At 35.9% G+C, this 20,894-nt stretch overlaps 1 protein-coding gene across 2 annotated transcripts; it reads left to right on the top strand.

Annotated features, from left to right (window-relative positions):
- The first annotated feature begins 1,509 nt into the window (after positions 1-1,509).
- LOC105214418 (zinc finger protein 236) lies at positions 1,510-14,945 on the top strand. Of its 2 annotated transcripts, none has more exons than XM_029041813.2 (4): positions 1,510-1,649; positions 11,313-12,028; positions 12,095-12,267; positions 12,347-14,945. In XM_029041813.2, the coding sequence occupies exons 2-4, from the start codon at positions 11,343-11,345 to the stop codon at positions 13,099-13,101; spliced, it is 1,614 nt and encodes a 537-aa protein (XP_028897646.1). In that variant the 5' UTR covers positions 1,510-1,649; positions 11,313-11,342; the 3' UTR covers positions 13,102-14,945. The 2 variants fall into 2 exon arrangements, with proteins under 2 accessions (XP_028897646.1, XP_011186146.1); XM_011187844.3 differs by lacking the exon at positions 1,510-1,649 and adding an exon at positions 1,669-2,339.
- The last annotated feature ends 5,949 nt before the right edge of the window (positions 14,946-20,894 follow it).

The following is a 20,894-nucleotide window of genomic DNA, read 5'->3' as shown; positions in this document are numbered from 1 at the left end:
GTTTTGTCGAATCATAAAGGTTTGTCGATTCGTCAGGAGTACTTGGGTGAGTACAGTCGAAGCTGTGACTTTTTGAAGTTGCGGTGATCTACCCATGGACCTAACCTATTATCATATATTACGCGTTCCCAATCAATATGCGTTGTGATTGTATTTTGATTAAATTCGTGGATGGTCTGTTTTGATGTGGTTCTAACAAATGTAAGTGGAAGAAGTCAAAGGTCTCCTTTGAACCTTCTCTGATTGTGGAAGTATTTATTTGCCCGTAAGAGTGTCAAGTTGAAGAAGGCTTTTCATGCTTTAATTTTGAATTTTTTTATTAAACTTATTAATAAACGTATATCTTAATTTTGCTCTACTTTTACTACTTGCAACCGGATGACCCTTTGCGACCAAAATTGAATTTTAAAATTTTGGCTCGCATAATTTACATTGCGCCGAATAATCTAAACCCGCTAATGTGGAAACCGTCAAAAACGCGTGCTGCGCATATTTTTTGCCTCAAAGAAAATCATAACAAAAAAAAAGAACAACATTTGGCACTTGGCTTATAACCACCTAACTACAAGCTATTGGCAAAATGAGCAAGCAATGTGAAAACTTGCAAATAAAATGAGTGAAAAATGAAGCCAACTACCTCTAGACGAAATGAAAGACACACGAATGAAAACAGCAATAACAAAAATGCTTGGAAATGCTTTTCGAAGATCAGAGACCGGCGAGTTTTCACCTTTCCTCGATTGTTTGGAATGTTTTTCTGAGTTTTTCGACACTGTTGACGCTCGCGGACACGATGAGCGCTAAAAGAGATGCATTAGCTTGCGATCGGCAATCAATTGCCAGAACAACCTTAGCTCAGTTCCCCCACATTTTTTGCTCGCATTGATTCTGCGCACTGCTCCTTTTGCGATGTCTTACTCACTGCCGTTGAGTCGTGGCACGTACCATGTACTGAGTGTCAGACAAAAGAGGCGATCCGCCAACTGAGCAAATGAACAGTTGGCGAGGGAGGGCGAGGAATGCATATACAACCCAACGCCTATGCCATTACTTGCGGCATAAGGGTGTCATGATTCGTGGTGAAATAGCTGTGCTCCTAGAAGATCACATGTTTGTATAAACATATTTACATGATCGTTTCCAAGACATGTCTTTGTTGTGCTTTGACTTCTTTTACATGCATAAATTCCCCGATTGTTCCACCTCTTCAACAGCACTTCCTTCACTCGCGCACACACATACACACGAATATTATGAAAATATATACATGCTTGAGAATTGCTTTCTCTCGAGCAAAACTGACTCGGATTTATTTTTAAAATATCACACTTGTTTGGCAGCGCACGATCCTCTCAGCTGTCTCCCGCAAGACAGAAGCACGAGGGAGGCCTTTTCTTAGGATACTAAGTGCGCTGCGCAGCTGCTACCGTATCGTTAGCAATGATCGGCGTTGCCGTCATCCACATTGCCACCACCGCCAATTGCTGCCAGCAACGACGACGGCGACGAAGACAACGGCGATCGACCACCGTCATTCGTGGCATAGTTAAGCGTCAACACCAACGCCATCATCAGCATCCCCCTGCAGCCTGCAGCCTGCGGCACGTCGGGGGACGGACGCGGCGGAAACATTTTCGAGATGTAAAAATGTAAGTGGTATTTTCAAAAACATTTCAGTACTTTTCGAGATTTCCAAGTGATTAAACGTGTGCACACAATCAAATCACCAACCAGACGACGACCAGCAGCGATCAGTCCAATACTGAGCTAAGGCAAAACAGACCAAATAAATATAGATTTAAAAAATATTATTTTTTGTGCGAAACCGGTGGAAATTAGAAAATATTTTCCAATAAAAGTGCGACGAAGTAGTGAATTTCAGTACATGCATGTTTGTGTATTGCGAACATTTTGACAATGCCTGTGTGTGGCGATTTTAGATTTTCATAATTCAGTGGAACTTCTCGACCTACAACAACCTCAGTGCGATTTATTCTTTCCAAAAGCAAATAAAAGACCTCTTAACAGAACTAAACTCTTCTTTTAATAAAAACACAAAAAAAATTATAAAGTACAAAGTGAAAAAAAACTTGAATTGTGACATTGTGATTTTCGCAGACGTGTGTTGTGCTGGTGGTGTCTCGGAGTGTCAACGCTTTGGCACACGCGGTCTCACACTTTCGCCGCGTTGGCCACTTCCCGTCCACGCCGCTGAATCATCCGTCTAAATTCTGCCTGTGTGCGCAGCGCATTTTCGCAGAAATATTTATTGAAATCGCAAATTATAATTTGAAAATCAGTTCAAATAATTTCCGACATATTTTGTCTCCATTATACAGGTAAGTGTCTTTATGCGTTTTTGAGTAGCAATTTTCTTCGTTTTTTCCACAGCAAGCAAACAACACGCTGTTTATCGCGACGATGATTTGGCAATAATATCGCTTTGCATAACATTATATTCGTAAATATCTAAATTTGTAAATATTTATCATAAATGTTTTGCTAAATCTTCACGCTAATGCGCACACACACACAAACACTGAGTATAGGCACGTTTATACGCTTGTAGTGGTCAAATATTTTTTCTCGGTAATGGTTGGAAGCAGCGCATCGATTTTTAGGAATTGTTGTGAAATTAGTTATCACTGGCTAGGGAATTGAGGTGGCCATAAAACTGATTATTTTTGTGGTGTGCGGTCATAAAATTGGTTTTAATTAAATGCATTTCAAAGTTTTTTACGGTTGAAGTCCATTAAGGCTATGAAGTTATATTGACAAATTTCAATTTCATCTACTGTATTGTGCCTTAGAGATTTTATTGTAGACTTGTATGACTATCCTTGTAGAGCATATATAATGCTTTTTAAAAAGTCATTCGAAATAAACCGATTTTAATGACGATCGACCAAAGAAATCTGCTCATAAATACATACAAATGTATATCGATAGATGACACCGGACGCGAGTCATTCAAATACAGTTGAACTTCCTTAACTCAAATCACCGTATAATCCTAAAAAAAATGTCGAGTTAGAGAAGGTAAATTGTATGAAATTCAACTTATATTGCCAATTCAACAGTTCGAGTTGAGGAGTTATGGTAGTTCAACTGTATGTTCACGTAGAATGCTTCTTACAAGGTGTTGATAGACTTTCCGAATTTCCGATTACAACAAATTGTATAAATAGTACAATTTTGACAAGATCTGTTCGCACTGGTTGACTAATTTGACTTAAAAGGTCTTAATCAAGAATCTTTACATTAGTTTGACTACAACTGTTATCGTACGTATTTGATGTACTGAGAATCGAGCGAATGCAATACATACATTCTTATTCCTGTTAAAAAAAAAAAATTAAAAAAAGTAAAATGAGTAATTATTAAATCATAAACTGAGAAAACATGATTAGTCATAATTAATTTTGGATACCTTCACCGAAGTATTCACTTTTCCTACTTTGGTGACTAGGAGATTATATTATATTAGGTTATCCTGTAAATATCCCTTCAACTTGGCTCCTAACTATTTATTCTAAAAGTTAATTTTTCTAATGCAAGCTTAAGTTTGTTCTGAAAATAAAGTGTAAATATTCTCTTCCCGAAAGATTATAGTGTCTGCTATCTATCTATGTCTATTTAAAAAACATAAACTTTCATACATATATAGTGAGTAAAAACCAAAAAATAATAAATACAACTTGTCGTCACCACTTGATGCTAACGTCGTACAGGGTACTAGAACTATACAGAAAGAGTTTCTGACTTTACATAAAGCTGCCTTGAAATTCAAAATTATCACAGGCCCACAGGGAGCAGTACTTCTGGAAAAAGGGACGCTACTCAATATACTGCATACTCAGAAATAATACTCTCTGTCTATGCTCCCATTGTACCCTTTCTCAAGCTCCCTTATATATGTATATATATTATAATATGAATAAAAAGAATATATTATTGTATTCAGATCACTTCAATGTTGCACCGTAATCATCTTTTATCAGATAAATTATCTGCAGATGTTCTACAATTGTCATCAGCTGTTGCAATTGCCGATACAATTTAATTTGAAAATGTGCTATTCTGCATACATATATGTATGTATGTAAATATGTTTCGGTTATAGTGCCCCACTTTCAATTGTATATAGTACACGGGTTTGTATTTAAATGTAAGAGGCACATAAAGTAGTGTCCTAATTGCAGCCAAAGACAAAATATAGGAAGCAATTTCAAATTCAAATTGCGACCTCCGCACTTGTCTAGTGAATTATGAATATTTGTTTTATAGAATAATGAATGTTTTAAATACTATGTGATACATAAATACATATATATATACATATAGTATATATATATATACATATATTTATATATATTCATACAGAGTGTATGTTGGTTGACATTTCGGTGCTGTGCTAAATATTTTGACATTTTGAAATATTTCAATAACTATGTGTAAGGAAGGGTTAAGTTCGAGCGGACCCAACAGGAGACATATACTAATCTATCGATTATTTCCAATCGACCTCGGTAGATTTTTGGACTGAACCTTCATGAATTCGGTCAGAGTATATTAAGATACCTCGCTTATTATTAATTTTTATCGAATAGAAGATACTTATTTTTGATACTTAATTTTGGTACCAAATATTTCGCTGTTAGAGCAGTTAAATTTTAATATTTTTTCTGTCGATTTTTCGATTTCTATTTTTTTTAGTAAACTGGATATTAGAAACGCTGTTTATTCATTAAAGGAATCCTGAAATTTGTAAAAGATATGAAATATAATATATAAAGCTTCCTTGCAGTTTCATTCTTAGCATTTTAATAAGTTCAAGTGAACTGGCGGAATTAAATATGTAGATCGTTGCAAGGAAAGTAGGCATGGATATCATACTCTCCATTATTCATGAAATTAGTTAGTGGATCGAGATTTTATGATACACTGTTATGTAAGGAGTAGTAATTGTTATTAGTTATGGTTAAAATGCCGAGTATTTTCATAGATTTGGTTAATATAACTCCAGTTGTTTATGAAATATATACATTTAACCTAAATTGGCATATATTTTTTATATATCATATAGTCGATCAGACAGATATCACATAACCATTGTTCGGACAATTGCAAACAATTTGTGATTTTGATTGCTTTCTAAATGGTTTGGTGGTATATATGTACATACAATTCGTACTACACTTGCCTCATTTTAAGCTTAAAGTACTCATATTGTAAATCCTAATCACAACGGTCGCTTGTCGTTTGAAAAATGTACATTTATAGGTATACTCGCGAATATTTATGTATATATGTACATATATGCGATTGTTGTTGCATATACGCCTGCAGCTGCATTTACGTTGCCGCAATTAATGTCAAGTGTAATAAATGTGATTGCGTCTTTAAATTATTCGACTCATAATAATTAACCAAATGCGTTGAAAGCAGATTTTCGCAAATGAAATTTCAATTGTATTTTACGATTTTGTATGCCCACTATATGTTTGTTCACACATATGTATGTATGTATGTATGTAAATAAATGTGGATACCTGTGTAGATAATTAATGATTTTGCGCATGTGAATATGTAACGAATGCTTTCTAATAACAAAGCGCAATAAACGTGTGTGTTATTCTTTGTGAATCTAAAAGTATTTAGTTTAATTTATCACAGAGTTTTAATCCGTCAGTGGATGAAAACAAGAAAATAATTTGCTGGCTTGCATATTTTAAGGCGTTTAGTGCATTATTTGGCATATAGCTATAAATATTGTAGTTTGCTATATAAGATTTTAGAATAGAATTTGCACTAAATTTCAAATTGCACTCTAAATTCGGCGTGCTTCCATTATCAAGCATTAATATATTAGAAAGGCATACTTTTTGGCGCAAATACATGTAGTCTTATACTATATGTATGTACATTCATATATTCCAACGTACCAAGCAAAACTAACATCTAAGCATTGTTGAGGTCAATGTCAGGGAAAAACTAAAAGGATAATTATCGTATGAAAAAACATATTCCTTCTTAAAACACAAAACAGAAGTCGTGCTGACTTTGGTTTATAATGGAAATTGTGTAAACAAATAGTTCAGGGTTCAACTACCAGTTTACAGTGGTTAATGCAGGCTATGTACGTACATACAAATATACATGTGTACATAGTTGCACAAGTAGAAGTGAAAAAGTCGGTTTTTAGTCTGTGCGCATTAAACGCTCCAGGCGGTCCAAGGTGGTCACATTGGCCGCGGTGGCCGTGTAGCTGAGATCGTCCAAGTGCCGCTGCTCTTATTACAAGCACACATTTATGCATATACATTCATACATATTTAAAACCATGTCTGTGTTGGAAAACATGCGCTTGCATTCACATACACATACATCTATTGAAATGTGTGTGTGTGCGTGTGCATTGCGTATAACGGTAGCGGCTCTGTTTAATTCGATTTCAATGTTTTTCAAGTTTGAACTAAAATGTAAATTAACAATTGCTAAAAATAGACTGCAACGAAGTCGCCGATCGGCAACACCACCAACAAGCAAACAGTAGCACGGCATGCACAGAAGAAATACGCATGTATTTTATTATGTTGTTGTTGTTGTTGTTATATATACGTGTTTATTGCTTTCTCAAGCGCTGGTGGCCTGCAAGTCGTTTACATTTGTTTATACTCATTAAAAGGATTTTGAACTTATGTCGCTCTATTTGCTTAACTGTTTTGTGTTTTTGTTTTTCTCCATTTACACTGTTTGCATTGCTTTGCTGCAACTAGTAGCAATACATACAAAGAACAACAACAATTTAGTTGCTTGAATGGTAGATTGGTAAGGAAAGGTGTCTTCAATTCAAATGTAAACAAAGCACGGAAATCAATTAATGGCTTTGTTGTAGCCTTTCCAAGAAGTACCGTTTCATTTATGTATATTTGCATATGTGCTGGTGATTAAAATATATTCTTGTTGAATGCGAAGCAAACAAAGACAAATTTCCTAGAAGCAAATTAATTAATATTATAAATTTATTAAATTTCATTTCTGCAAATTCATACATATGTATTTTTGTATGTATAATTTTTTTTTGAAATCGCACTTCCTACTATTGGTCAAGCTTTCTTACATATATACGTATATAAAGATGTTTCATATGGATAATATACTTACGTACATACATATTTATTGCAGTGCATACCCTGCCGGAATTCTAATTAGTTTCGAAGAGTTTATTTTTTATACTCTCGCAATTTATTTAGGTCATTTTATTAGGATAACTCACAACTTGTTCCACATATTCAGCATAAAGTACCGGAAGTAATGTACCGGAAGTTTGAAAATCCGTATAAGATATATATGGGGGTTAGAGGAAAGATTGACTCGATTTTGCCATTTTTGGCATAAGAAGAAGCATAGCTTCTTGGAATTTCTTTAGAATATCTGTGAGATTTACCGTTAATTTCAATAAAAATTTAGCCAAAAACTTAGAGGTCCTCATTTTCGATATCTGGGGCCTTGATAACTTCTTTTTCCTAGAATTTCAAAAGCTATATTTAAACTCGCGCAATATAATTTGAGGTTAAGCAAAGCGAGAAACATAGGCTGTAATTCTTTTCGAAACCTCACTGTGTGAGTCCATATGTTCATACATACCTACACACATTTGTTTCATGTTCACTTAATAATTCGTCTTCATGACAAATCTAATTAATAATTTTGCTGTCAGAGAAACATGCGAATCGCTGCCATACATCAAATAGATTACCGGACTCCAACAAAAACTATGCCGCCCCCAACGATATTCACGTATGTAGATAGCAAAATGGACATGGTCACAAAGAACCATCCATATATTATACTATATTTATATAAGATATATGTAAATTCGAATGTGTCTTAGAAATTTCCCAGATGTCAGCTGTTGCTACCAGTCGTTGTGCGCTGAGATATGCGCGTGTACACACCATAAGTATGTCGTAGATGCTAGTGGGAGGGTAGCTGAGGAAAATTTGACAGCGTGTGTACCGCGTGTGTTTCCCGGTTTGCGTCTTAAAAGCAAAATACGAGCAAAAAAAAATAAAACAATAACAATAACACAAATAATTAGTAGAAATATGTATGTTCCAAAAAGTGTTGCCAACAAAATCGAACAGGTATGCGAAGTGGTGTGAAAGCTTTTAAAAACATACTATTTTAATATACATACAAATGTGCACACATACATACACGCGTGTCTCGTGTGTATATAAATAAATGCGAAATAAATAACAAAAATCAAATTAAAGCCTTTTTAAACAAATGCCAATTCATTAGGGTGCCCTCTCGTTCACCTTTTTACTTGAAACATTTTTTAATTAAAATGTAGAAAAATATTTTCTGAAATCGGTGCTATTTATGTATATTATTACTCAATTCTTTCATATTTATTTTGTCAATCATTTTCTTTCTCATTTTATTTTATCAATCCAGCAAAGTTCTCACTGCAGAATAATTCTTCTTCGCTATACTTCAGCATAATTCTAGGCAGTAATCTGTTATTTTATATTCCAGCTTCGTTTAATAGCCTTTTCGCACAGCCAAATTAATTTAATATATTGAGATTTTAATTGATAAACCATGCCTTCCGCACAGCCGGCTACTCGATTACCGATCAGCTGTTAAACGTTTTGGATTTATTTTTCATAAGAAGTTGGTAATAGCCTTTTCACACAGGAGCTAATTGATCAATTAACCGGTCTCTGCTCGATTAAAAAATAACAATCAACATTAATTTTTAATTGAGTTTTAATCAACTTGAAAATGAAATGCAACTCTGCGACAAAGACCGTATTTGTAATTCTTTTCCCTGTTCTTTTGAATGGTAAATATAAATCAGCGCTCTAATCGAGTAAAGGTCACTTTAATTGATGAATTAACTGCTGTGCGAAGAGGCTGCTAAGGACTCCATACTTAATCGAATAGACTATAATAGGAAGGCATTAGTAGTAAATATATCTTCATGTTTGATACCATGATAAGGAATTCTGATGCATGAAACTAAAGATCTGATATATGGTTTTAACTCTCCCACTCTCGGCACCATATAGTTATAAAATACCAATTGTGATATAAACTCGACTTAGGAAAATTATTTAATCATTATGGTGATGTTTTTTGGAAAAAAATGTTCCTAGTGGTTTATAATGGACTAATAACTTATACTTTCTTTAATCAAAATCTTTAAATCCTCTAACTACAATCAAGAAGTCACTACAAATATTCAGTTACAGCTGAATTGGGGGAAAGTTATTGGTAACGTCTAACTATAGCGCCATTTCTTAGTAAATCTTCCCTAAAACATTTTGATAGCTCTGCCTCGATAAACTTATACATTTATGTTTTGAAACATATTTTTGGAAATCTAAAAAAAAAATTGAGAGCTAATTATAAACGATTAAATTATTTTTGTGCCGACAGCAAATATTTTAATTTCTAATAGACGCACATATATATACCACAATATCTTTCAGCATAAAAAACAGCACACCTTTTATTATCACCACACAAATGAAATACAAATAAATTTAAGCACCTTTTATTTGGATGAAATGTGTCGGAAGTGAAATTTCCACGAATCCTCTGTATGTAAGTTCCAATCATCAGCAGAGTGACCACAGATCTTTATATTTAATGGTGTGTTGTTTATAAGCATTCAATTTGTTAGAGTCTGCGAAGATACACAAATGTATTTATGAGTGTGCGAAGTGTGGATGAACGCACGGGGAACTTTTCTTGTTTTGGTTTTTCCCACACTCGTCGTTTCGCCGAAAAGGCTCAGTCGAGCCGCCCACTGTGTATGTTTCGTCTATCGCCGACTTGTCGTGTGCAGGGTTGATCAGTTTTTTTGTTGTTTTTGGTTGCCGTCGTCTCACCGATTTGGCCTCAATTCAACTCATTAAATTATGGGCGTCTAAAGGAAAATGACGCACTTTTCGTATTTAGCAGGTTGTTTCACATATCTCTCGCCAAGCGTTGGCTAAAGCATCGGCAGAACAGCTGAACCGCGTTGACTGCGTCATGTGCTTCTTGTGAATTTTTGATTGCGCACAAAAACAAAATTCGCTACTTAGCAATTTGGCAATGCGGTTGTTTGGGCACACTCGCGAGAAGCAACGTGTTGTGGACCAAGTGGCAAAGTGGTGATCACTATTGGTCAACTGTGTGTAGATATGTATGTATGTATGTGCACATCCGTTGGTTATGGTGTGACTATGGTCGGGGTTTCGAGCTTTGTGGCAAAAGCAATATTCATTTTGGACATGTAGTCTTTAAGGGGGTCCATGTACAAGTGGTTCGGTATCACACTTTAGTACGTACACAAGTATTGTACATTGTGAAATTCAAATGGCTTTGCTTCTGGTCGCTCATTCAGTATGGCTTCACCAAGACCCCATGTGGCTTGTGTATGTTTTCATAAAAAATAATATGTTATTGTTGTTGAAAGAAATATTTGAGGCGAATGAAAATTGATTTGATTTATAGATGCAATTGAACCACATACTCACTTTTATGAACACTTCCATAGACAATAAAGGGGCAAAACGCATTTTCTGTAAAATGAAAATAGTAATTATAGCTTGTGGGATTAATCCGTACATGAACACAAAACAGATATGCTATAGTATATGTAGGATGAATTCAACATCGAATAGTTTATTAGTAATCCAAATCAGATAACGCCACTACCCTTGAATTATCTTTAACTATACTAAATTATAACAAAAATAATGTATAGATTACGAGCAGAAAACATATCTTCAGGAGTCCGTAAAACTTTAAAATAAATGTGGGCTTATACCAAGATCGAATCCAATTTCCTTCACTTTTGATACTAAAACCCATTGGGGTCTACAAAATGTATCCACTTAGACCGTTATTTTTGGTGAACCATGCGAACTTGCTGATGCGAACTTGTGATAGGTTCAAAGCGCTTCGGCGATACTTAAGAAGGCCTTCTTTGCGATCCATACTTAGGAATCTTTTGGCATCTCAATGGACCGGCATCTTCAGCTGTCCAAGTAGGTACCTTAGCGACACATATCGCGAGTTCCAGCCTATGAACCTAGCCGAATCTAAACTAAAATATCAAAAATAATAGTTATATGAGAGTCCTGAACTGACAAATATCAAAAAAGCGTCTTAATAGAAATAAAAGAATTTAAACTGGAGTTCACGTATCTGCTTTTAAGTTTTCACATTTTCACGAGTTAAGATTTTATTAAAATCAAACCATCCTTAAGAAGTATTTATATCAATGTCTTTGTTTTTATTTTCAGAACAATACGAATCTCAAAAGCAAAGCTAAAATGACGAAGGAACAAGCAACCGCAATACCCGAGGAGCTGTACAATCTCACACAGTTGGCTGAGGTCACTCTGGCTGCCGGGAGACTTAGCACAACAAACATTACAGAAATTAAAGACTACATAAAACGTCACAAGACTTTGGAATATCTCGCTGATGAGACAAATATCCCATCCCCTGCAATAGACGTACAAATGTCAGACCCCTGCTATAGACGTACAAATGTAACAAAACCTGAATCCACTAATGGCTTGTGGCACAAAAGCCAGGAGTTGAGCGCCAAAAATGTTCCTTACGGCAACACAGAATTTCAAAATAACCAAACGGACCTTCGTAATTGCAACACCTCATTAACGGTGCCGCGTACAGCGTTCTACTCTTCCTCCGATGACGATTCCAACTACTACAGCCACAAGGTATTTGATCGAAAAAAGTTGCGTCGTTCCACAATTTCCGATCATTCACGTTACGATGAGCACTCATGCAGCAGCTTACCTAGCTGTAGTAGCGACGAACATTTCATGGGCTCTTCAAGTAATTCGAGCAATTCAGAGGGCAGCAAGCTGAGCGATGGCACTGAGGGCAGTAGCCATGGTGCTAATTTGCTCGACGACGAACACATATGTCCAGAATGCGGCAAGAAGTACTCGACATCGTCCAATTTAGCTAGGCATCGACAAACTCACAGGTATTACAAAATATTTCCAATAACCATATAAACCGTAGTTAAATTAAGGAATATTCTCCCCTACAGGTCAATAATGGACAAGAAGGCGCGACGATGTCCGTACTGCGAGAAAGTCTACGTCTCAATGCCCGCCTTCAGCATGCATGTGCGTACACACAACCAGGGTTGCGAATGCCAATACTGTGGTAAATGCTTCTCTCGACCCTGGTTGTTGCAAGGTCACATACGAACACATACCGGTAGGTCTTGAAAACATGCAATTGCTAGAAAACCCTGTCTAATAAGCATTCACCTCACCTTCCCTCTTTAATCGATTAGGCGAGAAACCCTTCAAGTGCAGTGTTTGCAACAAAGCCTTCGCGGATAAATCGAATCTGCGCGCTCACATACAAACCCATTCAAACACGAAGCCACATACCTGTGCTCGTTGTGGTAAGGCGTTTGCACTGAAGTCGTATCTGTACAAGCACGAAGAGTCCTCGTGTATGAAAAACCACCAACGCAATGGCGAACGCGGTGAGACACGCCCAGTCAGAAACTTAACAAATTCAACGAACGCCGCAACTGCCAAAAGCGTGACCACCTCGTTGACGGACTCTGCCAAGTCCACGCTGGCCACAAAACTGTTGCAGAAAGAGAAGGATCGACGTCAGGCCGGTACACTTGCCTATGGCGAAATTTTGCCGGAGTCAATGCATAAGCCACTTGAAATCACCACCATTTTGACACTAACCGATAACACTAACTGCACAACGAAGACGAATGTGACGCAAGAGAAGTCATACACAATGCTCACAAGCCCTATGTCCCAGGAAGAGTATGAGCATTTCAAGCGCATCAGTGTCATACAGACGGCAACGCCAAGTGATATTATCTACCGCGACCATACAATTGGACCCATCGGCATTGGTAATGCGGCAACGCACATCCCACTGCAATATTGTAACACGGCAAATGGTGATCCACAGCAGGTACAAGATCAGCCGGTTGACTTTTCGCCAAAAAATAATTTTACACATTCGACAAAGACCAGCCCTTTTGAATTGACCAGTAATTATGCAATCTTGGCTTAAAGCAGGGCATGTAAACGTTGAAAATAGTTCAAAAAGACAATGAAAATTTTGAAAAAGTTAGACTGTTGGTATGTTTGAAAACACCGAAGCTGCGCTATAATTATGGCAAGATTCGGGTTAATAAAAAATTTACATAGAAAAGACGTGAATGTTTCGGATTGATTTTGATCAAAAAAGTAAATTTCGAGTTTTATGGAATACTATAGCTCGCAGTCAAATACTAGCAAAGTTCTAAGCAAATTAAGACCATCACTCAGTGATCTGCGGGCATGTAGAAAAAATTGGTATACTGAAGTAATTTTATACCACCACTAATAGACTTCTTTAGCGGTGCAGAGAAGTCCGTACCTTCCCTACAGCTATGATAAAAGTGACTTTTAGTTTTGACGTTAGTTTCAGACTTGTTCTTTTGTCAACTTTCCGCGACAATTTATCAGTTCAAAATTTCCTTGCCCTATTAACCGTTATTTATAATATATTTTGCTTAGAAGTTTGGAAGCATTTGAAGTGGCGAGACTTATTGGACCAAACGCAAAGTGAATAAAAATGATTTAAATGAAAACAATTTTACACTGGTAGTTTAGTAGAAAACTGATTGTGATAATTATAAAAAGATTAGACTTAGTTGATTACAAACTATGCCATAAGTAAAAAGTTAATAAGCAAAGCTATGCGATAATCGCCTTGGATTGGCAGAAATTGTAATACAAATTTCTGAAAATATTTGAAATCATAAATATATTATGTTATTTAAAAATTATTGTCAAATTTGGAATAAATATGTATATATACTAAGCTGCTACATATACAATTTAGAAATATTTGAACAAATGTATGGGCTAGTTTTATGATAAGATTAACAACCCAGTGAATCTAATAATGAATTTACCATTGAAAAATGCTCATCTATTTCAAAGAAAAATAAATTGGAAACCAAATTTTCTTACACAGCAACTAAAAATTGCACAAAGCATTAACGTTTGAAACATATTTACTGCTTAGCAAATTAAAATACGCAAGGTACTCAAATATTATATATTCGTACAACAAGAAAAAAAAAACAATAAAAAATCCCACACTCTAACCTAAAAACGCTTCTAAATATCTCACGAAGGCTAAAGAGCGAATACAACCCTGTGCTACAATGTTGCTACTACAGGTTGTTAATTCTTGTTGTAAATTTTTGAATGCTCTTTGGCATTGCACATTCTTCCCCGAATAAAATAGTGATTTAGTTTTAAAGGGAACTAATTTTTTTACTTTTGAATAAGTAATATTCACATGCGATTTTTGAAAGATTTTTTAAGCAACAGTACAGTATTTCATGCAACGTACACGTTGAGGTAGCTTTCCATGAATATTTATTCGTTCAAAAAAAACCAAAAAAAAAAATTAATTAATTAATGAATCTTAGAAGTAGACACACACACAATGATCTTAATTATATATAGATAATCGTACTTGTAAACATTTTAGACAGCTTTTTGCACCAAATCTATTTTTTATTAATTATGTATGCTAGTATAAAATGTTATTATTAATTGTTTAATTAACTGTATATGATTGCGATGGCACCACGTACATTAATTATCTCATTTTGTAAGTATTTATGAGTTTCTAAAATTGTATATTTGTATTCACACTGAAACGGACGAGATGGTCTAGTCTTTAATTTTAAAAGTTGAACTCTGCTAAGTTTCAAACAAAACTGTAAAAATCACTCTTAAACTTAGCTTTTTGTTTTACTTTCTTTTTTTTTTAATAAAATAGTATTGATTTATCTTTAGTTTTAGGCCGTATTATGTGCAATATTAAAACATAGAAAATAAATAAAAATGTAGAAATGCTAACAATTAATGTAAGTTGCAAAAATTTCGATAATTTTCTCAAAATCGACACACCATGATGCAATGGCCTTACATACATCCATAGAAAAATAAATAGGTGTATAGTACCAAAGCTTGTGCATAAGTAGTCAGTCGCACATAATTGCATATTTAAATCGCTGTCATGGTGTACTCATTTAATTCAAGCCAAGCCAAGTAGATTTTAATTTTTTTCTATTTTAAATATTTTTTAAGTAGAAACAGCGCATTTGTATAGCCTTTCTCAAGTTTATTTTTTATATTTAATACATACTTACATTTATATATACTTTTATTTATGTACATACATACAAGCAAATATATATAAAAGCTAATTATGCCAAAGATTATGTTTAGTTTTGCATTAAACGCTCGTGAAATTGAAGGGCGTTTGCAAATTAAACACCAAAATAAAAAGGAAAACAAAAATAAGAAATGTAATCTTTTGATTGACTGAATACATTTTTGCCGCATGCATAATTTAGTTTAGGCAACTAATGTGGTGCGGATAGTTCAAGGTGAGTTCTCAATTTTAATGGGAGGTTAGAAAATGCATAAATAGTCAAAATGCTACCGAAATACCTACGAATAACGCGTTGTTCACACGTTGGCAAATGTTTTGTGAAGTGCCTCCTTCATCCGCATTGTATATTGTATTGGTTTTCAGGAAATTAGGCTGAGCATTTCGAAACAAAATAAACCGAATAAACATAATTTTTACTGGAAAACAAGAAATTTTAGTTTTCAAATACATAATAAGTTATGTGATAATATTCTGGATAAAGCTGAATATATCTGATGATCCAGTAATTACGCTATAACTTCCATTACTTTCAATTAACGTGTTTATCATAATTTTTTGTCTTGAAACCTTGTTGATAGTGTTCAGTTGCGATTGCAGTTTTTCGGCGTCGAACCTTCCTTGTGTTTATTGACGGGCGATAATGGTCCTAGTCAATGTTTGGTCCTCGGAGAGTACGCACGTCTAAAACACAGGAGATATGTCTTCCGTCTATCATAACATTATCATTTGAAGGCGCGTGTATCGATCAGGAGACAACCATAACCATATTTCGAGCCCCAGCGAAATCGATTAGACTCAAGCCCTTTTGCGATGTTTCGTGATTCCGACTGTTGAACCAATGACACCTTCTTTGCCCACCCTAGTGTTAAAACGCCAAGCACGATTTTGACATCGTGTCAGGAGTAGCGCTCATAGGTACGTTCTAGGAGCTCATAGAAAGAATCTTCATGGGCGCAAATCAGCGATATGCTGATTGATTTACGCTTTGACGCGGATTGTGGTTGGACGTTTATCCACCGGGGTGAATGCCAGGACTAGACGACGAAGTCTCTCTCCTACCACAAACCCAACACCAAATATGCGCTCCTTTACATGGCCGCTGTAGTAGATGTCACAAGAACCCATCTACTTCCGTCGTTGTCCCATCCACCACACTTCTTGCATGGCGGTGATCTCAGCCTCTAGTTGTATGAGGACATCAATCAGCTGGGCAGAGGCACTTTTCCAATAAAGGGGTGTTTCTCGTCCGAGACTCTGTACAGTCTTCCATTGGGGATGTTTTGGTATGTGATGGCTCCCAAACCCTACGCCCAACCGTAGAAGTGGGCTTCGCCTTCGCCTTGGGTTCGCCTTCAAACGGATGTCTTTTGGCTACCCAGAGGTTACTTGGTTAAAACCGGAAGTCATGAGCTACTTGAGCCACATGCAGAAGAATCGTTTCTGGCCATTCCCAATTGAATGACAGACAGAAACTTTCTTAACTTGCGTAACGTCTACATATGTATGACCCCATCCCCAACATTCTAGGCAGCTCTTAAATCACAAATCAATCTCAGGATTCCACAAATTTGAAAAGTGTTAGAACATATTGGACCGGAAGTACGATTTCACCGATTTAAACTGTAAATTTTCTTATCTGTTGGTTTGTGTTTACCTACAAAAATAACTAATTGACGAAACCTTAAACATTGCGTTTTACTTTATTTCGGAGACATTTTTCGTTAAAAAAAGGAAAATGCACAAATTGAAAACAAAGCTGCAAACCCTCTCAATATCCTTATCATTTAGCTAATTTTATTTGGACTATGGGATGTAATTGTAAATATTTATTAGGTTTGAATTTCATTATTTTTTGCGAAATACTTCTGAAATACGGACGGATACTTCCGGAAGCGATAGTATTTGTAGAACCATGATTATTTCATTTGATTCACTCTTCGCAACGATAACCTTAGGTTAAGAAATTTGCGAATTTTATTTTTAAAAGATGGCTTCATTTGTGTTGAACTTAAGCGTTCTTAGCATACCAGAATAATATTAGGTAACTATAAGTATGTTTGTACGAGACTCGCGCATAGCCCGTTCATTAATACTCTTGTCACTTTATTTTATTTATTAATTCATTTAGTTTTGCCAAATTGTTTTTTGTTTTTAATATGGTCTAGCATCGTTCCAATTCAGATTATTTACATATATTTATTATTCTTACTTAGAAGCAACAAAAAAACATTGAAAGCACTTTAACCCTCTTGAATTTAGAACAAAACTTGGCTTATCAGGAAGCTAACCTCCAATAGCTTCGTGTGTGTGCGTGCGTCTATATGTATGTATGAGTGATCAATTCAAGCGTTGCGTGTGTGTGATGTGCGCTATATTGGCGCCAATAAATAAATTGTTCTAAAAAATCAGTCAAGCAATATGATTCAAGGCTATCAAGACTTCAATTTGTAATCTTCACGTTTGGAACGTACACTATTCAGGCGCACGTAAGTAACTGTAAATTCACACACACACATGTGTATATGTAAATTACATGATGTATGATGCATAAAGTGATGATAGTTTTGCTTCAGCGCTGCGCATTCGTGTGTGTGGCAGTGTGCGTGCCAGTGAAATTGAATGTGCGTGTACGCCTTTACCGCATTTACATATGTAGATAGATAGATTGCTAGATAGATGCTAGATGTGTTGACGCTGACTGACGACTGAGCAATGTTGAAACCCAGATTGATTATATCAATTCCATCTTCTACTGAATGAATATTAATTAAAGTGTATGGCAGCGTATGCAAATCTATTTCAAACATCAAGAAAATAAATTAAATTTTTCTGAAAACAACAATAAATTGAAAAGTGTTTGGCAAATAGAATTGAGGTCGGCGCGATGACATAATCGAATATTTATAATGGAATATTATCAGCTCTAAGTAACTTCACGTGGTGTAGTGAGATTGCGGCAAAGCCGAAAACAGACAGTTTAAATTAATCTGTGAGCATGCTTACGCTAAACTAGAGGACTTCAAAACAAATAAATTGCTGGGTTGAATGAAATATTTAAATTTATTTAACACTATATAATTCAGTTAAACTTAAACTGGTAATTGCCATGTTCTACTAAAATCTTTCCTGTACCAAATTATTCGAAGACCCTGTCGGTTTTTCCAGCCGTCCCGCTGTGTTTTCACATTCGGTGAACATACGGACTTATAGATTAGAAGTTATTTCCACCTAAATCATTATAGCGATCATGATTTTCAATGTTCGCAAGCAAAAAGCTTCAACATTGAGGTGACCTCCATCTATTCCGTATAATTTTAGTCAGTACTGTATGAAATAGCTCTTGGCTAGGGTAGCTTTATTGTCAAAAAAGTTGTTACATCTATCTTTCCGATATTAAGACAGTCTTAATGAGACTACGAGACAATGAAAGGCACGTGGTGTAGATATCGTTCGTGAAAGCGATGGCAAGATTGCTCCGAATTGCGTAAGCTTTCACCCCGTCTGCCTCCTGGTTATTTTTTCCGATCGTAAACCCCATGGAAATTCTCGAAAACTACGAAGTAGGCTTCAAACAATGATACCAATTGTTACGAACAATAAAAACGAATTTTGAAAGACACCAATGTTGCTAAGTAAAAACACTGAGATCCAAAAAGTGGTATCACATAATTACACTACTCAACAAAACTGAAAATTTGCGACTGATGTGTTAAAAAATTTCCCGCTTTTCCTCATAAGGAACCAACAGAAATCTCCCCTCATTGTCATTGCCGGATACCATTTGCTTTGGTATCGTTGCTCCATTGTTAGAATGTTCTGGTGAAACCTTTCTCCTTGCTCCTCGCTAACTCCAACAATTTTCGGGAAAGAAGTTTAAATAAGCGTGGAGGAAGTGATTTTTAAGGGACAGGCGACAGCCCATTTTCCCATAATGCTCGACCAAATATTTTACAAGTTTTTGGTGGGTTTCTATTTTTCTGTTTTATAAAATCTCAGAAACAATTGTTTTAACGAGTCACCAAACATCAACACACCACACTAGCACACAACATTTATCCAAATGCACAACACCGATAAACAACATTCACCAGACTCACCACATCACTAGATTACCCATGATGACACCACCCCAAAAGGAAAGATGAAGTATCCCGCTGATTACCTTCTTCATTTTTAAGTCGATCCGAGATCACGCATCAGTCCATCTGTCTTCGATTTTCAGCAACCAAGCGTGAATTTTTTTCGCATTTGTTAACTTACCGTATTATACTTACCATTTTCGCCTGTAATCAAAAAAGCTAAAGAAATTAAAGAAAATAAAAGTGTTTCCACTTTAAAACATTAAATAAATTTAAAAAGTTCGGAGTTTAACATTTTTAAGTGCGAGTGACGGAAAGTTAAGGTGAGTCCGGCCCAAAACAATGCAAATTCAACATTACATAATGTTTAATAAGTAGGAACCGCTTAAACGATTATAGCCGAATCCACTAGAGTGCGCCATGCATCTCTACGTTTTGCAATTTGGCGCCATTTAGCAATTCCAAGTGCTGCCAGGTCACTTTCCACTTGGTCTTTCCAGCGGAGTTCAGGTCGGCCTCTTGACCTATCATCGTTCCATCGTCTGCGGTATTCGCGTTACCTATGTTTAAAGGACCATAAATCTTGCGTAAAACCTTTCTCTCGACTCATCAGATGTTGTCATCGTCCAAGCTTCAGCGCCATACATCAGGACGGGGACTTGTAGAGTTTGCCTACTCAGTTCAAACTAGCATCTGTTGGCAAGAGTAATTCTGCTTTGGATTTCGAGGCTGACATTGTTGGTGTTATTGATGCTGGTTCCCAAGTAGACGAAATTATCTACGACTCCAAAGTTATGTCAAAAGTGACGTGGAAGCCAAGACGCTAGTGAGCTGACTGTTTGTTTGATGACAGGCGATATTTCGTCTTGTCCTCATTCACCACCAGACCCATACGCTTCGCTTACTTTTCAGTCTGGAGAAAGCAGAACTAACGATGCGGTTGTTGCTTCCGATGATATCAATATTGGCGTAACCTTATCCTTAGCTTAGGAAAAAATTGTTTTAGTTATTTTAATACTACTCCTTTTTTATCTAATGCTTTTACAAAGTTTATAATCAATGCAAGCTGAATTTGCAATGGAAGCAACAAAACTTTTTTGGGATCAAGGAGAGGTTCTTCACGTTAGCCTGGCCTGGATTGAATCGAACTGTTTTACTTACTAAAACCACTCTGAAGCCGTAGTAACAATCCTATGACCTTTAGGTCACCACATATATTCCACTTGTAAGCATTACTGTTTATTGAATGTTTCTTTCATGACAACTGCTTAGAGGGCCTCTTGTTGCTATTATGAAGCAAAACTACCTTCAACTTATTTTTGAGGAATCTACGAATAACGGCACTCAAAATGACGGATCCTCATATCGTATTTTTTATATGCATATACTTATTCCCCACGACGACACCCATCTCAAGAACCCTCTTTACTATTGCATTCAAGAAGTTGCAACACACCCTCTTGTGCCCCAACAATGCCGCATAAATTGTAATTACAAGCAATAAAATAATTTCTTATTTGAATTATGGGGCATAGCAATGTCGCA

Source organism: Zeugodacus cucurbitae, chromosome 4 (genome assembly GCF_028554725.1).
Source record: "Zeugodacus cucurbitae isolate PBARC_wt_2022May chromosome 4, idZeuCucr1.2, whole genome shotgun sequence".
Lineage (NCBI taxonomy): Eukaryota > Metazoa > Arthropoda > Insecta > Diptera > Tephritidae > Zeugodacus > Zeugodacus cucurbitae.
This window is presented reverse-complemented; position numbering and strand designations above follow the sequence as displayed.